General features: G+C 40.0%; 1 protein-coding gene across 2 annotated transcripts; it reads right to left on the reverse strand.

Annotated features, from left to right (window-relative positions):
• Window positions 1-1708: 1708 nt before the first annotated feature.
• Window positions 1709-10784, reverse strand: LOC137005420 (golgin subfamily A member 6-like protein 22). 2 transcript variants are annotated; one of them, XR_010892243.1, is made up of 7 exons: window positions 8832-10784; window positions 7647-7675; window positions 7505-7559; window positions 7316-7384; window positions 5077-5645; window positions 2747-3307; window positions 1709-1835 (listed from the first exon to the last, which is right to left on the reverse strand). XR_010892243.1 is itself a non-coding variant. In XM_067366313.1 (6 exons), exons 1-6 carry the CDS (start codon window positions 8881-8883, stop codon window positions 3239-3241), a joined length of 843 nt encoding a protein of 280 aa, XP_067222414.1. In that variant the 5' UTR covers window positions 8884-10784; the 3' UTR covers window positions 1952-3238. The 2 variants fall into 2 exon arrangements, 1 of the variants encoding a protein (XP_067222414.1); XM_067366313.1 differs by lacking the exon at window positions 1709-1835 and having other exon boundaries at window positions 1952-3307.
• Window positions 10785-14076: the final 3292 nt, after the last annotated feature.

Consider the following 14076-nt stretch of genomic DNA (forward strand, 5'->3'; position numbering starts at 1 on the left):
CACACACACACACACACACCTGAGACTCGCACACATTCACCTCACAACGATTTGCTCGGAAATCTATTACATTTAACAAACTACATCTGCATATTTATATGATAAATGTGACGGATTTTCACATGGTACCCAGCTAACATAAGAAACGTTCAAGTTTTGCTAACGTTCCCATTAGTCTAAGTTATGAAAACGTTATTTCTGAATGTTCTCTGGACGTTCAGAAACGTCATTTTTTATGAAACATTGCATAATTTTTCAAACTATGGAAACGTTATTTTTGAATGTTCTCTGAACGTTCCGAAACGTCATTTTTTACGAAACATTGCATAATTTTTCAAACTATGGAAACGTTATTTTTTGAATGTTCTCTGAACGTTCTGAAACGTATTTTTTTACGAAACATTGCATAATTTTTCAAACTATGGAAATGTTATTTTTTTTGAATGTTCTCTGAACGTTCCAAAACGTATTTTTTTTATGAAACATTGCATCATTCTGCAAACTATGGAAACGTTATTTTTTGAGTGTTCTCTCGAACGTTCCGAAACGTCATTTTTCTAACTACGGAAATGTTATTTTTTGAATGTTCTCTGAACATTCCAAAACGTCATTTTTTATGAAACATTGCATCATTCGTTATTTTTGGAATGGTCTCTGAACGTTCCGAAACGTCATTTTTACAAAACATTGCATAATTTTTCAAACTATGGAAATGTTATTTTTTGAATGTTCTCTGAACGTTCCAAAACGTATTTGTTTTATGAAACATTGCATCATTCGTTATTTTTTGAATGTTCTCTGAACGTTCCGAAACATTTTTTTTATGGAACATTGCCTCATTCTGCAAACTATGGAAATGTTATTTTTTGAGTGTTCTCTCGAACGTTCCGAAACGTCATTTTTCTAACTACGGAAATGTTATTTTTTGAATGTTCTCTGAACATTCCAAAACGTCATTTTTTATGAAACATTGCATCATTCGTTATTTTTGGAATGGTCTCTGAACGTTCCGAAACGTCATTTTTACGAAACATTGCATCATTTTTCAAACTATGGAAACATTATTTTTTGAATGTTCACTGAACGTTCCAAAATGTAATTTTTTATGAAACATTGCATCATTCTGCAAAAAATGATGGAAACGTTATTTTTTTAATGTTCTCTGAACGTTCCGAAATGTAATTTTTTACGAAACATTGCATAATTTTTCAAACTATGGAAATGTTATTTTTTGAATGTTCTCTGAACGTTCCAAAACATAATTTTTTATGAAACATTGCATCATTCGTTATTTTTTGAATGTTCTCTGAACGTTCCAAAATGTATTTTTTTATGAAACATTGCATCATTCTGCAAACATGATGGAAACGTTATTTTTTTAATGTTCTCTGAACGTTCCGAAATGTTTAAAAAATGTTGGACAACATTTCAGAAATAACACGTTCCTTTTTGTGCTAACGTTTTGAGATCATTATTAAAGACCAGATAACATGAACGAACGTTCTCTATTAGTGTTGGAAGAACCTTGACAGAACATTAGCAAAGTATTGAGAATGTTCCATGTTAGCTGGGATAAAACCATGATACTTTGTAATGTACCATGTTTTTTTTTTTATTTAATTTTTTTTTTTACATGACTTCATAAAAAAAACATAGAATGCAATAATGGTAATGTCCAAAAATCACCACAAAAAATAAATAAATAAAAGTGTTTTGTGATATTTCTTTGTTATTTAAATGAAGCTTTACCTCATTTAGACAATCTTAAGGAGTCGTTTAGGATTTGATTCAAACTCAACGATTCACTCAATGCAGTGGTTGCCATGGTGAAGGAGCTGAGGGCGGAGCTTGCAGTGGAACTGTTTAGGAGATGTCATTTTTTACATCAACAATAAATACAGTTACAAACTACATCGATCAGGCATAACAACATTATCACCATCTTCCTAATATTGCGTTGCTACTAAAACAGCCCTGACCCATCAAGGCATGGACTCCTCTAGACCCCTGAAGGTGTGCTGTGGTATCTGCACCAAGATGTTAGCAGCAGATCCTTTAAGTCCTGTAACTTTGAGGACAAAATGTTCACTTAATATATCCACCCACTAACAGGGGACTAACACATCAGAAAGACTCAGAGACAGCTGTGCGTTCATTCAACAGCTCTTTATTAAACAATATCAAGTCAAATATTAAAGACACAGAACTATTCTTTCGACTGTATTGTTTATATATCTTCAGCTACTCTTCATTTACATTCAAAATGAATTGATTCATTCTGCGGTCAGCGCTGCATGTATTCATCAGACATAACAGCTCCTCTTTCTCTTATTGCTGGTTTCTGTAGAAGCTTAAAAAAATAATAAAGGTAATTGTGACTTTATACTTCACAAATCTGAGTTTACAGCCAGAATTGTGAGATAAAAGGTCGCAAATACTGTTTTTATTTTTTATTCCGTGGCGGAAACAAGCTTCCATATGTTTCTTTCCTCTCAAATCAGTTAATTATTATCAGTGACAACAATGTGTGTGTGTGTGGGCGGAGTCTGTGATCAGACCTGCTCTCATTGGCTGCTTTCAGGAAAGTGCAACATGCAGGGAAAGAACACTGACGCTTCCTGTCTAACACACACACACACACACACACACACACACACACACACACACACACACACACACACACACACACACACCTTACACACACTCACGATTGTTCTCTGCAACATACTTATTAAATCAAACACACCTGTGATATCCTGAATATTTGGTGATCAACAGGAAGCGGCTGGTGTTCTGATCCCAGAACAGTCTCAGTGTGTCATAACAGTTCTCAGCCATGTTCACATGAGCGTATAAAACACAGCAGAATGTTTCAGAGATTATACAGATACAGTAACAGTCAAGAGCACAAATTACATTATTACTTCATCATATGTGCACGTTTGTCTTATTATATCGAGTTAATCGTACCACTCACTGAAGTATTGCATTACAATATGTTTAAATATTCAAATGACAAGTATGAATATTCATGTACGATAGTTTAGGGGCGTGGCTTGTGATGCGTGACTGGTGTGACAGTCTGGCTCATCCAGTTGTGCGTTTTAGTCTGATGGGAATTACATTTCTGAATTAAAATAGTGAAGCCTGACGAATGCACCGCCTCTATGAGGTTACATACATTATGTGTTATTCATCTCATTATAATGACTTTATTTATGCATGAGTGTGTGTGTGTTTAACCCCTGCGAAGTTCATGTAGCTGCGCTGCCACTTTCCTCAGTTCAGCTTCGATCTCCAGCAGCTCCTGAACGAGACACAGAGAGAGAGTTCATGATTCAGCACATGTTTTGTTAATGCACTCATAAATAAACTTTTAGCAGTAAAACACAGTTCTTATCCAGTCGGCCTGTAAGGGACCTCAAGATGACCAAAAAGTACTTTTGAGATGAAACTTCACAGACACATTCTGGAGACACCAGAGACTTATATTACACCTTGAAAGAGTCATTATAGGTCCCCTTTAACTTCTAAATCTAATTATAAAAAAAAAACCTTTCAACTATTTTTTTTACTCCAATTCATTTTTGAAATAATGATTTTCACAGTTACTGTCATAACTTGTTTTCATGACAATTTTATTTAAACATAAATCATTAAAAATTATTGTAATTAATTAAAGACATTACTAACAGATAAATATAATGAATATATAAGTAATGATTATTAATATATTTGAAATAAACTCTAATCTACACTAAAATGCTTAAAAAATTGTTTTTGTATAATATTATAAAATAATAAATTATAGAGATTTTCCTTAACTTTGTTTTAAATTCAAATAGATAATTTTCTTGAAACTTTTAAAATCACAAAACTAATCATGGTTAATTATTTTAATATATAATACTCCCAGTTTCTGCTAAAATATTATTTGAAATCAAGCAGCTGTTGTGTTTATTTTACTATCATTGAGACATTATTATAGTCTAGTATTTTTCTATTTTCTGTTTTCATTTTAATTTGTTAAAGTTTTAGTAATTTTTTTCATGTATTATTCATTTTTAAAGTCTATATAAAGTCTATATGTGACCACAAAATTATCATTTTTTCTCTTTTATGCCAAAAATCATTAGAATATTAAGTAAAGATCATGTTTCGTGAAGATATTTAGTAACTTGCCTTCCGTAAATATATAAAAACTTTATTTTTGTGAGTGGATATACATTGCTAAGGACTTCATTTGGAAAACTTTAAAGGATTTTCTCAATATTTAGATTCCAGATTTTCAAATATTCTCGGCCAAATATTGTCCTATCCAAATAAACCATACATCAATGGAAAGATTATTTTTCATATGATGTATAAATCTCAAATTTTTAAAAAAAAATGACCCTTATGACTGGTTTTGTGGTCCAGGGTCACATATAGACTTAAAATATATATTTTTTAATTCATTTTATTATTTTTCCACAAAATTATGAACCGTTTTCAACATTGATAATAATCATAAATGTTTCTTGAGCATCAAATCATCATATTAGAATGATTTCTGAAGAGATTTCTGGAGTAATGATGCTGAAAATTCAGCTTTGATCACAGAAATAAATTACATGTTACTATATATTCATATAGAAAACAGCTGATTTACATTTCAATAATATTTCACAATTTTTACTGTATTTTTGTATACGCAGCCTTGGTAAGCAGAAGAGACTCTTTTAAAAACATTTTAAAAAATAATTATTCCAAACTTTTAACTGCCAGTGTATAATACTATCATTACATTTTTTTAAATGAAAAAAAAAAAAGAAATATTAGTACTGTAATATTTCACTTTAACATTTAAGAACAGTAATATAATATTTTATTCTACAGTACAATTGTACTGTAATATTTGCATCTGTCTTATTTTCTATGGCATCTGAGGAAACACGCGTGTAAATGAACACAGAGCTGCGCTTCACTCTGAACACACAGCGCATTTATTTATTTTATTAAAACTCATGCAGCTCTACTAGATCTGTGATAGACATCGGCAAAAACATGCCGCACATTTATGAATCAGAAACGCACCTCATCTTCATCCTCCTCCTCCTCACGCTGTCTGTCCTCCTCTTCCTCTCCGTCTCTCTCGAACTGTCGCGTGGCTTCATCGCTGGCGTTCTCCATCTCCCGCTTCTGCTGCAGCTCCTTCTCCGGACTCTCTTCCTCCTTCACGCGCTCCATCTTCCTCACCAGCTCCTGCAGCTCCTCCTGCTTCTCCTCCTTCTCCTTCTGTTTGCTCCAGCCGGCGGTGTCGTTCATCTGCTCCGCCATCAGCTCCTTCAGCTCCTTCTCCACCTTCTCCTTCTCCACCATCAGCTCCAGCTCGCTCTTCCTCTTCTCCTCCTCCTCCTCCTCGCTCTTGGTGCGTTTCTTCTCCAGCTGTTTTCTCTTCAGCTCCTTCAGCAGCTCCTCCAGCTCCTCGTCTTGTCTCCTCTGGATCTCCGTCTCTCTGATCTCCTCATCCAGGTCTCGCTCTTTCTGCTCTTTATTCTTTATCGCTTCCTCATCTTCATCCTCGTCATCCTCCTCCTCCTCCCATGTGTCGTTGAGCTCATACTCGTCTGTCTCGCGAGAGTATTTGCTCTCTCTCTCTTTCTCTGCAGAAAAACAGACTTGCATCAGATGTGTGTTTTACTAATCTCACATAACTGGATTAAAGCCTCGCTCACACCAAGGATGATAACTAAAAGGTTTAATGAAATAGTGTTCTAACTCTAAGTGATTAGTAGAGTTCACACAATATCATTGAAATCACTTTCAGAGCAATTTATTCCCACTGATGAATAATAAAAACATTGACAGCCAGACTTTAAAGAGCTTAAGCATTTAAAGTGGCAGACTACAGTAAACGGCTGGTAGGGACTACAACGAGCTTCTTCTCGAGTTAGTGACATCACAAACCGTAAAATTTACATAAACCCCGCCCCCGAGAACACACAACAAAGGGGGCGGGGCCATGTTGGGCTGCTTTAGAGAAGAGGAAGAGTTGTTGTAGAGTGTTGTTGACATGTCATAATTTTACGTCGGACTGCTTCACAAACGAGGGTCAATTCAACACAAAAGATGAACATGACGGCACATGCTAGTGGATGAGTTGAATCAACTCCACAGCAACTACATCAATTTATCCACTAACCATTCAGAAACGTCTAAAAGTTGTAACTTCTTCCTGAGTCTCTCCATCAGTGTCGACTCCGGTTTGAACAATGTAAGGCTGAACACTTTCCTCATTTTGGCTGCGTGAGATTCTCCAGCTTTGTTGTTGTTGAGCTGTTAAAGCTCCGCCCTCTTCTGGAGCAGCAGCTCATTTGCATTTAAAGGGACACGACGTGTTTTTGCTCACACCCAAATAGGGGCAAATTTGACAAGCTATAATAAATGATCTGTGGGGGATTTTGAGCTGAAACTTCACAGACACATTATGGAGACACCAGAGACTGATATTACATCTTGTAAAAGAGGCATTATAAGTCCCTTTTAACTTCTAAATCTAATAATAAAATTACCTTTCACTTAATTTTTTACTCCAATTCATTTTTGAAATATAATCATTTTCACAGTTACTGTCATAACTTGTTTTCATGACAATTTCATTTAAACAAATCATTAAAAATTATTGTAAATAATTAAGACATTACTAACAGGTATTTATATTTAATTCAATTCAATTCACATTTATTTGTATAGCTATATATCATTTCAAAGCAGCTTTACAGAAAATGCATGTCAACGTTACAATTTAGAGAATGCAGTTAGCTAATAAAGTAATATATGAATGATATATATAATGAATATATAATATATATTAATATATAATGAATAAATAAGCTAATATAGTGGATTACTACTGAACTAATGTGCTGCGGACACTAAATGACTTGCCTGAGGTAAATGTAACGGTACGTGAGATATTATCCTCAAGCTGTTTTATTGATGTCTTTCATGGAGTTGAAACACTGGTTGAGAGATTACACGTAAACATATCTACATATATGTTTGTTGTGGTGGTTAGCAAACAGTGTTGCATTACCGCAAGCGCCCCCTTCTGGACTGGAGTGTGGATCGTCTGTGACTGACTGTATGCATCAATCAGTGATGGTTCGGGATGAATAAATGTACCGTTACACCTCTAAGGGTGTGTTCACACTTGTCATGTTTGTCAGCAGTATGTGAATTTGTCTCATATTTGATGAGATTCTGTTATGTTCCTGTTTATTAAGGTCCTTCTGACTAACATATATAAACGTGTCACGAGTGTTTCACTGACCGTGTTCTGCCAGCTCCTGTAATTCTCTCAGCAGACCCTCGTGTCTCTCCTGAGCGTTCAGATTATCATCTGTGAACAAAACCAGCACACAATCACTGCTTACAGTGTCAGAGGAAAGATGCTGGACCAACTAGGTTAACATTCAGATAATACAATGACTAGTAGTTGATTGAGATACTGTCAGCTCACCTGTCTTCTGTGGGTCACAGCCTCTGGCATCTTCAAGGTCACAGTCAGCCGTGCGCTAGTGTACAGACAAACACACGGGTTAGTTTACATACACACATAAACACACTGAGAAGAGACCAATCATCATGAACACTGCTCTGACCTTCTCGTCCGGCAGAGGGAAACATCTCACTGAAGAGGAAAGCAGAAATACAGAAAGAAATTAAACATTGAAAAATGTTGAGGTGTGGGTGTGGCTCTCATAAATGGAGGCAGGGCTTGCAGCAGATTGTACAAAAGTGAACCAAATTACTAAACATTACAAGGTCAAAACATATGCACAAATGAATTTCTCACGATTAAACCTGATTCTGTATCATTTAACATTCATAAGGAATTTATTGCATAATGAAGAGACATTAATATGACATGAATATTATGGCTTGTGTTGCCCTCTGGTGAACATGAATTAAAAATGCATTTCATTAACAAGTTAATATGATTTATAACTATGACATAAAACGTTTTGACATTTTGACTCAGTATGTCATCATTTCAGCTTTTCAAGTCAAAATATGGTCATAATTTCGTTTTTTCTCCTCAATTTTTGTCATAATCAACTAAGCATGTAATTTATAAAAAATGCATTTCATTAACAAGTTAATCATCGTCATTAGCGTTTATTAAGCGTTAATATGAGAATAAACTATGGAAGCCCATTTCCGCCAATATACACACACACATATATATATATATATATATATATATATATATATATATATATATCATGCTTTTGTAAATCATAACTATGACATAAAACGTCACAATTTTGACTCAGTATGTCATCATTTCAACTTTTCAAGTCAAAATATTGTCATATTGTTTTTTTTCTCAATTTTCCTTCATAATTGACTTAGCATGTAATTTTCAACTTTTATTTATATCATAAATAACATAGTATGTTATAATTTATACATTTTATGCCATAAACGCTATTTAGCAAAGATTTTCTTTCCACAGACGGCTGGTGCAGCCCTACATGAACGCGCGCGCGCGCCCGCGGCTCCTTTCACCTGACGGAGGACAAATAATCCTGCAGATTAACGCAGAACAGCTATTCCTGTCTCACCTGATGAGCTCAAATGAGGCACTTAAAAACTCCACAGCGCATTAATTAATGCAACAGCGGTTTGATCGTCAGGTACAGTATTATGTAACACGATCAGGTGTGAATTAAACATTCATACATCCTCAGATCTGCATCGAAACGATTCGTTACACCTACAGAAAATATTTCCATCAACGTCTAATACACAACTTCATCTCTCCAATGCAGATTTCTACTCACCTCCTGCAGAGAAAACACACACCGCCGTCCAGAACGTCAACACACGCATCATACACACACACGGGCGCGCGCAGAGCAGAAGAGATGAAGATGATGGCGATGATGAAGATTAAAATGACTTGATCACGTCTGTTTGTGGTGAGACTACAGGAAAATCCACCTGGAGGACATGATGAGCTCTGCGCGCTCCCGCTGCGTGCCTGCGCTCAGATAAAGCCTGTGCGCGTGTCCGTCCGCGCTCAGGGCTGTTTTGGAGAGATTATTTAGTTCTCAGCGACAGGAAAAATCTATGTGAATTAGAAACAAGGAAATAAAGACTATAAAAGCTCATTTTCACAGCAAAACAAAATATGCACTTTTTATTTGTTAAAATTATTATTACACTGTTCTGAATGTATCAAATGATGTTTGTTAAAGAGCTGCTGAATCTCTGTCAGTGTGAACAACACTGAATAAGTCTTTTACCAACAATTACTTTTAGTTTATTTTGGTTATTTTAGTACTTCAAGTTAAACTAAATGAAAATAAGAAATGTTGCCTAAGCAACTAAACGAAAAAAAAAAGGTAAGTTTCTTCATATTTATTTTTAACATTTTGTTTTTAAAGAAAATCAGCAAATATTTGATGTTCGCAGCAAATAGTAAGACACCTGAGGCATGTGATTGTCGTCAAACACATTTAAATGATCTCTATTACTAATGCATACTTCACACACACTCTCGAATCACTCTAACTGACTCACTCACTCACCGAATCACTCTCACTGATTCACTCACCGAATCACTCACTGACTCACTCTCTCACTCACCGAATCACTCTCACGGACTCACTCACTCACCGAATCACTCTCACTGACTCACTCACTCACCGAATCACTCTCACTGACTCACTCACCGAATCACTCTCACTGACTCACTCACCGAATCACTCTCACTGACTCACTCACTCACCGAATCACTCTCACTGACTCACTCACTCACCGAATCACTCTCACTGACTCACTCACTCACCGAATCACTCTCACTGACTCACTCACTCACTCACCGAATCACTCTCACTGACTCGCTCACCGAATCACTCACTCACCGAATCACTGTCCCTGTATCCCAATGTCCGTACTATCCATCCTAAATAGCATGTGAGATTAAAATAAGTGTGTCCCAAAGCATAGTATGTTGGAAAGAGTATGCCAAAAGTCCCCGGATGGTCTACTACTTCCGGCAGATTTTCGAAGTGTGGATCCGTGCACACTATAAAGGCTAATATTGCCCACAACCAATTGCGCATTGTACGAGGATTCAGTTCAGAACTACAAACACGAGTAAAGTGTTAAAAACTACAAAACATGGCGGATATACGCAATCAACGCTGAGAGGTTGTTTGAGTGACTAATAATCAGTTCAAACTGATAGAAAATATTTATTTAATGTTATATGTGTTACTTTTCATCTGCAAATACCAATGTGGACTTTTATAAAGATCTGATTGGCCATTAAGTTTTAAATGCACCATTATGCATTAATATGAGGAGAGTTCTCCACATGAAAGACTCGCGACTGCAGATCAACGTGCTGCATTTCTCTCCAACACGGTAGGAAATTAGCTAAATGAAATGTGGAGGATGTAAGATGATTGACAGGCCAGTTTACGGTGACTGGATGCGACAGAGAGCAAAGACGCAATTGTATGACGTGATAGTATGTCCCAAAGCTTGTCTACTCTTTTGCTACACACTCAAAAGTAAGTACTTTTTGTTCACAGAAAGAGTACATACATTTAGGGCGTAGTATGACTCACTCACTCTCATCGACTCACTCTCACCGACTCACTCACTCACTCTCACACCGACTCACTCACTCACTCTCACACCGACTCACTCACTCACTCTCACACCGACTCACTCACTCACTCTCACACCGACTCACTCACTCACTCTCACACCGACTCACTCACTCTCACACCCACTCACTCACTCACTCTCACACCCACTCACTCACTCACTCTCACACCCACTCACTCACTCACTCTCACACCCACTCACTCACTCACTCTCACACCCACTCACTCACTCACTCTCACACCCACTCACTCACTCACTCTCACACCCACTCACTCACTCACTCTCACACCCACTCACTCACTCACTCTCACACCCACTCACTCACTCACTCACTCTCACACCCACTCACTCACTCACTCACTCTCACACCCACTCACTCACTCACTCACTCTCACACCCACTCACTCACTCACTCACTCTCACACCCACTCACTCACTCACTCTCACACCCACTCACTCACTCACTCTCACACCCACCCACTCACTCACTCACTCTCACACCCACTCACTCACTCTCACCGACTCACTCACTCTCACACCCACCCACTCACTCACACCGACTCACTCACTCTCACCGACTCACTCTCACACCCACTCACTCACTCACTCTCACACCCACTCACTCACTCACTCTCACACCCACTCACTCACTCACTCACTCTCACACCCACTCACTCACTCACTCACTCTCACACCCACTCACTCACTCACTCACTCTCACACCCACTCACTCACTCACTCACTCTCACACCCACTCACTCACTCACTCACTCTCACACCCACTCACTCACTCACTCTCACACCCACTCACTCACTCACTCTCACACCCACTCACTCACTCACTCACTCTCACACCCACTCACTCACTCACTCACTCTCACACCCACTCACTCACTCACTCACTCTCACACCCACTCACTCACTCACTCTCACACCCACCCACTCACTCACTCACTCTCACACCCACCCACTCACTCACTCACTCTCACACCCACTCACTCACTCTCACCGACTCACTCACTCTCACACCCACCCACTCACTCACACCGACTCACTCTCACACCCACTCACTCACTCACTCTCACACCCACTCACTCACTCACTCTCACACCCACTCACTCACTCACTCTCACACCCACTCACTCACTCACTCTCACACCCACTCACTCACTCACTCTCACACCCACTCACTCACTCACTCTCACACCCACTCACTCACTCACTCACTCTCACACCCACTCACTCACTCACTCACTCTCACACCCACTCACTCACTCACTCACTCTCACACCCACTCACTCACTCACTCACTCTCACACCCACTCACTCACTCACTCACTCTCACACCCACTCACTCACTCACTCTCACACACACCCACTCACTCACTCTCACACCCACTCACTCACTCACTCTCACACACACTCACTCACTCACTCACTCACTCTCACACCCACTCACTCACTCACTCACTCTCACACCCACTCACTCACTCACTCACTCTCACACCCACTCACTCACTCACTCACTCTCACACCCACTCACTCACTCACTCTCACACCCACTCACTCACTCACTCTCACACCCACCCACTCACTCACTCACTCTCACACCCACTCACTCACTCTCACCGACTCACTCACTCTCACACCCACCCACTCACTCACACCGACTCACTCACTCTCACACCGACTCACTCTCACACCCACTCACTCACTCTCACACCGACTCACTCACTCACACCGACTCACTCACTCTCACCGACTCACTCTCACACCCACTCACTCACTCTCACACCCACTCACTCACTCTCACACTCACACACTCACTCACTCACACTCACACACTCACACTCACACACTCACTCACACACTCACTCACACACTCACTCACTCACACACTCACTCACACACTCACTCACACACACACTCACACACTCACTCAATCACTCACTCAATCACTCACTCACACACACACACACACACACACACACACTCACTCACTCACTCACTCACACTCTCACACCGACTCACTCACTCTCACACCCACTCACTCACTCTCACACACACACTCACTCACTCACTCACTCACTCACTCACTCACTCTCACACACTCACTCACTCACTCACACACTCACACACTCACACACTCACTCACTCACTCACTCACACTCACACACTCACTCACACTCACACACTCACACACTCACACAGTCACTCACTCACTCACACTCACACTCACACACTCACTCACACACTCACTCACTCACACACTCACACACACTCACACACTCACTCACACACTCACTCACTCACTCTCACACCGACTCACTCACTCTCACCGACTCACTCACTCTCACTCACTCACTCACACACTCACTCACTCACACACTCACTCACACACACACTCACTCACTCACACTCACTCACTCACTCACTCACACTCACTCACTCACACTCACACACTCACTCAATCACTCACTCACACTCACACACACACACACACACTCACTCACTCACTCACACACTCTCACACCGACTCACACACTCTCACACCGACTCACTCACTCTCACCGACTCACTCTCACACCCACTCACTCACTCACACACACACTCACTCACTCACTCACACTCACTCACTCACTCACTCACTCACACACACACTCACTCACTCACACTCACTCACTCACTCACTCACACACTCACTCACACACTCACTCACACACTCACTCAATCACTCACTCAATCACTCACTCAATCACTCACTCACACTCACACACCGACTCACTCACTCTCACACCCACTCACTCACTCTCACACCCACTCACTCACTCTCACACCCACTCACTCACTCTCACACCCACTCACTCACTCTCACACCCACTCACTCACTCTCACACCCACTCACTCACTCTCACACCCACTCACTCACTCTCACACCCACTCACTCACTCTCACACCCACTCACTCACTCTCACACCCACTCACTCACTCTCACACCCACTCACTCACTCTCACACCCACTCACTCACTCTCACACCCACTCACTCACTCTCACACCCACTCACTCACTCTCACCCCGACTCACTCACTCTCACCCCGACTCACTCACTCTCACCGACTCACTCACTCACCAAATCACTTTCACTGGCTCACTCGCTGAATCACTCTCACTGACTCTACGAATCACTGACTCACCGAATCACTGACTCACTGAACAACTCACTCGCTCACTCACGACTCCCTCGCTTGCCGAATCACTCTCACTCACCGAATCTCTCATTGACCAAATCGCTCTCAGACTCACTGAATCACTCTCATTGACTCCCTCACTCACCGAATCACTCACTGGCTCACCAAATCGCTCACTCACTCCCTTACTTACTCACTGACTCGCTCGCACACTCA

This window comes from Chanodichthys erythropterus, chromosome 17 (assembly GCF_024489055.1).
Source record: "Chanodichthys erythropterus isolate Z2021 chromosome 17, ASM2448905v1, whole genome shotgun sequence".
Classification (NCBI taxonomy): Eukaryota; Metazoa; Chordata; class Actinopteri; order Cypriniformes; family Xenocyprididae; genus Chanodichthys; species Chanodichthys erythropterus.